Below are 5,851 nucleotides of genomic sequence, written 5' to 3'. Positions count from 1 at the left end.
ATTTGTGTGCTACATGCACAGTGCGTGGCACTCTGGGCACATCAGAGGGTGGTGTAATGGGCAACAGTCTTTGATCAATCCTGTTTTTTGTTGTACCGATGTACCATGGTTCACTATGATATTTGCTGTTAAACCAAAGATCTAAAAACTGTTTTGTGACTCCAAGTAGCACACAGTGCATGTAATCGACTGTGAAGCTTTTGATCATATCAAAGCCGGTAGAAGTATGCAATAAGATTAAAGGTGACACAGACTTGACCCCAGGACATGGTTCACACCTTCATTAACTGCCTTCGCCCCACATTCAACAATATGCTTGTGACTTCTCATGTCAGCCTCAACATCAGGATATACCCTTGTATAACCCCTCCCTTTGGCCACAACCATTCCCTCATTCAGACAGTACCCACATCCATATGAGCCATTAAACTGATGGATACCTTGAACTGCACATTTTGCCACTGCATCGCAGGAACAAGTAATAGGGAAAACCTTGGAAATTTGAGAGATGCCAGTTTCAGGATGGACCCATTTAATGCCGTTTGCATTGGTGTCTTTTATGTCCTGGACAAACTGGTGCAAAAAGGTGGCCATATCAGGTTTGCCCTGTCCAAACCAGACTCCTGCCAGCAAAACATTCTTATAACGCACCTCAGGGGGCAGTTCATTGATAATACACCGAATGGGCCAGAGAGAATTGGATGAGGAGTTAAAAAGTGGAACACCGTCACAGTTCCACAATAAGGACACATCTCCTGGTTTGTAATCAGTTTTGCCCAGTATAGCATTTGTACAGTCACTAAGACCTTCTCTCTGTATGATGTCACGAATCTGATTGGCTAGTGAAAGACTTATAAAAAAGTTACCCTCTTTGAGATTGCCATTATTTGTTTCCTCACCACAGGTCAAGCAATTTGTGTTCTGTGTTGATAAATGTGCCCCACAACCTTGGCAAAAGAAATGTAATTTGATGGTGTCAGATGGGTCTTTAAGGAGCTGTTTGAATACATGCAGAGAATGTGGCAATATGTTATTTGCTGGTAAAAGGATGCTTAATAATTTCAGATGATCTTCAATTGCTGTTGCAGATAAACTGTGTCTTAGGGAAAAGGCTAGGATTAAGACAATAAATTGTGCCAATGTCACATCCGACCCTGGGTATAAAGGGGAATCCATAGACTTGTCTGTGTTGGAAAATCTGGGCAAATCACTTGCTAATTGATGATTTTCAAAAGTAGGAATGTCCAAAAGTATCTCTGAATTGTCTCTCTCTCCATTGTCCTCCGAATTGTCTATTTCTCCATTGTCCTCATCTGCATGCTCTGAACCCTCAACACACTCCTGGTTACAATGTCTCCATTTGGATGTCCTTGGAACCTCATCAAGCAAATCAGGGTCTAAAAATCTAAATATATGAATGGCACATGATACCATTTGATAACTGTAACTTTTATTTTGGAATGAGGAAACGTAAACAACAATGCCACCAGCTTTTCATAATTACCTTTTATATCTGCCTTTTTTTCGTGTAGGCATATTCATTTCTGTCTCCATTGGAAAACTACCAGGAGAAGAAATATTGTTGATTGTTTTTATGGTACAATATTTAGCTTGGTTACTGTCATTGCTCAGTGAGTCTATAGGCTAACATATAACTCCATACAGAACATAAGAGTAGGCCTAAATGTCATCTATAAAATGGTTGTTTATTTAAGGGCCTCTATAGGCTACAAAGTATAACTTTCTTTACGTTTGCAATGTTAATATTTGTAATAATACAAACTACTACTTGCTTTTAAAAACAATTTTAGTAGTAGGTCTATGCTCAGCTATAGCCACTTGGCACACCATTCATGGAATCCACTGAGCTACATAAAAAAGGGCTCACCCGCGTGAGGGCTGAGTGGAACACAGCGCAGGTATCGAGCTGGACTACGTCAAAAAGTAGCAGTTGGATTCCGCTTATCCGTCAAGAAGGGAGACAGGATAACAGTTGACAGTGAGTAACGTTAATGTCATCTATTTTAGATAATGTATCCTTATAGTGAAATTGGGACAGAAATACAGTCCTATAAAGGCTATTAAAAGTGATTCTCTGTTCATTTTTTTTTATTATGTTGTCGATGACGACGACGTTATTACTAGCTAGCACAGTTAGCCATCGCTAGCTAGTTACCAGTTACTGTCCCTATGTAAACAGTTGTACAGCTATCGTAAAAAAAAATACCATCAGCATCACTGTTGGTTAACAATCTAAACATTGTAAGTAGTTTAAGCCTAATACTGTCATATCTACCTGCGTGATGTGTTTGTTTCTTGTAGTTATTTGCAACAGTAACAATTGGCCTACTATGAAGCCATATCTATAAGTGTAACGTTAGATAACTACCGACAGCAACAATGTTGCAGTTGTGGAATGCACGCGTACCAAGTGAAACTGTTTCATTTGTAAGTATCATACAACGGCTCTTTATCCCTCTTCTACCCCTTCCATTTGCAGAAAATGTACATGTTAATTCAGTGGATCGAGGACCCCCCTACATGGGATGTACTACCACAAAATAAAGTTGTTAACGGCTTATGTGAAGTGGGCTACATATGTGACGTACAGTATCGGGATGAGACCAGCCCCGCTAAGATTATCCAGAAAGGTGTGTGAATTTCATCGATATGCCAGTGTTTTTTTGTTGTTTATGAAAGTGAAATTAACTGTACATGAATTAGTTCTCCATTGAAATGGTGGATTATGAAAGCAAATTTATTTTGTTGGTGAATGAAAAGTTTTAGTTTTTTCCATTAGGGAGCAGAACTAAATTAATGAAGGCCTTGGAAGCACTGGAGAGGGGGTGCAGAAATGCAGCTACTGGCACAGAAGAACGTGGCCGTGGTCTCAGAGAGAAACGCCCCCCAGCTCAGTTTTCACCTGCCAGCAGTGAGGAAGATGAGGTAAGTTATGAGGCCAATAGCCTCATAAATATGACCTTAATTGATGGATCTTCTGATCTAACTTCTGAGGGCAATGTTAAGTCTTTTTTTTTTTAAATGTTCAATCTTTTCTTATGCTGTAGGAGGACACAAATCCAAAACTAAAGGGGAAAAAGAATTTAACAAAGGCTCTGTCTCTGCAGTTTTTAAATGAATATGAAGTAAGTGAAGAGTTAACATTTGCTATTGTCTGTGCTCAGCTCAGAGTGTTGATAATGTCACATTTGGTTTGGTTTGGACTTATCTCTCTCCCTTGCTCCATAGGAGAGTGAGCCGGGATACTCCAGAGATGTGGTACGTTAATAACCTCATTTATCAGTACAGTTTATATATAAGAATACCTCTGTAAGTAAAGGTTGGAATTTACTTGCTGTTAGACCAAGCGTAAGCGTTTGCACCCTCCTGCGACCCGCGGTGTTCTGTGTATAGACTTGTTGCAGCATTACACAGTCAAATCGCACAATAGTGGAGGTCTCCACTTGGGGCAGATTTGGAAAATTCCTAGGGTTGTTGTCAATATTGCATCTTGCCGTCACTGTTTTTTTCATGCAATCACCCCCCACTTTCTTGTCAGTATCGCATCTTGCGGACATGTCATGCTTGCTTGCGACGACATGCGCAACCGAAACTCAAAACAACCACAGAATACCCATGGCAGCCATGCTGCGTACACAAATGCATTGTCTACAACAAGTAAATTCCAGCCTTTTATATGCTTCTGTGCACTGATGGAGATTTGCAACCTCTGGGATTTCTGAAAATTCTCTCTCTCTCCCCAGAACCCAGCAGCCGATAGCAGCATAGCTAACCAGCTTAATGAGATGCGATGTCTGCTTTTAGAGATGCGGGAGAAAATAATCAACCTGGAGCGTACTGTGAGAGGTATGTGTTTCTGTATTCTGAACATAGATAAACATAATGTCAATGCTGTTGTTTCTATTCTGTTCCTGTCTCGAAGTCAGGATTTTTTAGCCCAAAAGTATTACATAGCTCCTGAATTGTTACTGTTTGTTTTGTTTGTTTGTTTTTTATACAGATCAAATTACTCAGCCAGCGTCATCCACATTATCAAGATCACCCTTATTACCATCATCATCATCCCCATCACCACCCTCAAGAACAACATCATCAACATCACCACCCTCAAGAACAACATCATCAACATCACCACCCTCAAGAACAACATCATCAACATCACCACCCTCACCCTCACCAGTCCAGGTGAAAGTCACTTATGTTCCCAGAAGCCATTCAAAGAAAAGAAAAAGCATCATGCTTTTTGCAGCTTGATCATTTACACATAGTGCTTACTGACATTATTCTCTTTCTGTATTTTGGTAATTTTTAGATTCACATAGGCCCTACAGTGAAGATCACGGCCACCCAGTATGCCCACATCAAGTGGAGTGACCCTAGAAAGGCCACCAAGGACTTATTGATGGCAGTGTTTGGGAGGCAGGTCCTGGCCACACATTCTTATACGGGGAAGCTGTCTAATGCCTTTCTGGGAAGACAGCCCAAGCCCCAGCTCAATTCTGCAAAGACGTCGGACATACTAAGTGAGTATCTTGTTTGTGTTCCCATAGTTTCCAGTACAATGCAGTGCTCACACTAACCATTTCACTCCTTATAAGGCCTATTTTAGACTGCTATCAGTGCATAGCAGTTAATGTGTATTCACAGTGCGTGTGTGTGGTGTTCACACCAGAAACTGTGACCTGCATGAACCAGCTGCCAGCAGCATTATATTAGCAACAACATGTCAGATTTCATATCGTTTGTGTTATTGAATCGCAATCTTACACTCAATGGCGTTCTTGAATGTCATTATTGGTACTTAAAGTACAGCACTACGGAACTCTGTGCAAGTTCCTTGTTCCTGTGGCTGTACTTTGCGTACCAATAATCAGGGATGGATTACTGCACAGGCCTACCGGGCCCAGGCCCAGGGGCCCAAGGGGTCAGGGGGCCCTGAAGCCCAAGCCATTGCATGGAATAATTGATCATCAATATCAACACATCGGGATGTAGACTATGAATCTGATTGAATTAAAGTATTGGCCATCCCCAAAATGCACCAGAATACAGGAAATCACATCAAACAAATAAAAAAAAAAAAACACACACATATGCGAGAATTAGTGGGGGGCTCTTAATACATCTGGGCCCAGGGGCCCGAAAGTTCATAATCCGTCCATGCCAATAATGACATTCAAGAACGGCATCTCATGTAAGATTGCTTAATTGAAGAGCTCAATTTCAAAGAAATAACTGGGCTAAACGACAAATCACAAGGGGAAACAAGCTATAGTATCCATGTTTGCCTTGTGTCTGCTCCAGCCAGTGTATCACTGTATCTTCTAAAGATGTACAGTGTATTAATCTGTTCATGTGTTGCTCTTCTCTCCTATATGTTTTTCAGACTATATCACCAACAAATTTGGGGTGGACCCTGCCCTGGTCAAGCAAGCCATTTCACAGAAATGCGCTGATGAAGCAAAGTTGGCCAGAAGGCGCTCCAAGTGAACGCGTACACACACACACACACACACATGCTCACTCACACACACTCACATCTGATTTTTTAAAAAATGTATTGATATAATAAATGTTATTTACTTATGACCATCCATTTCATTTGTACTGTGCTTCGTTTCTTTTGCATAATGTCTATGGAGACCATGTGCATAAATCCATTAGGGAACTAGAAGGAAAAATCCAATAGGAATAAGTCCTATAGGAATAGAAATCCTATAGGAATAAAAATCCAATAGGAATAAATCCTATTGGAATAAGTCCTATAGGAATAGAAATCCTATAGGAATAAAAATCCAATAGGATATATCAAGTTCTGTGCTTTTAAAAA

At 40.6% G+C, this 5,851-nt stretch overlaps 1 protein-coding gene across 1 annotated transcript; it reads left to right on the top strand.

Annotated features, from left to right (window-relative positions):
• The first annotated feature begins 271 nt into the window (after positions 1-271).
• LOC143118538 (uncharacterized) lies at positions 272-5,615 on the top strand. The gene is made up of 9 exons (XM_076279576.1): positions 272-1,999; positions 2,501-2,651; positions 2,801-2,946; positions 3,069-3,146; positions 3,250-3,279; positions 3,765-3,867; positions 4,022-4,206; positions 4,334-4,544; positions 5,408-5,615. Exons 2-9 carry the CDS (start codon positions 2,504-2,506, stop codon positions 5,509-5,511), a joined length of 1,005 nt encoding a protein of 334 aa, XP_076135691.1. The 5' UTR covers positions 272-1,999; positions 2,501-2,503; the 3' UTR covers positions 5,512-5,615.
• The last annotated feature ends 236 nt before the right edge of the window (positions 5,616-5,851 follow it).

Source organism: Alosa pseudoharengus, unplaced genomic scaffold (genome assembly GCF_046254945.1).
Source record: "Alosa pseudoharengus isolate Yale_2024_CS ecotype anadromous, Long Island Sound unplaced genomic scaffold, YU_APseudo_1.1 YU_APseudo_1.1_scf_12, whole genome shotgun sequence".
Classification (NCBI taxonomy): domain Eukaryota; kingdom Metazoa; phylum Chordata; class Actinopteri; order Clupeiformes; family Clupeidae; genus Alosa; species Alosa pseudoharengus.
Note: the sequence above shows the minus strand (reverse complement) of the source record. Positions and strands in the feature narration are given on the sequence as shown.

What these genes read in the sequence shown, in the direction of transcription:
- LOC143118538 (XM_076279576.1), top strand. Translation starts at nt 2,504, where the DNA reads ATGTACATGTTAATTCAGTGGATCGAGGACCCCCCTACATGGGATGTA. An exon ending in CCAGCAGTGAGGAAGATGAG is followed by an intron (nt 2,947 to 3,068) that starts GTAAGTTATGAG and finishes CTTATGCTGTAG; the next exon opens with GAGGACACAAATCCAAAACT. An exon ending in CCTGGAGCGTACTGTGAGAG is followed by an intron (nt 3,868 to 4,021) that starts GTATGTGTTTCT and finishes TTTTTTATACAG; the next exon opens with ATCAAATTACTCAGCCAGCG.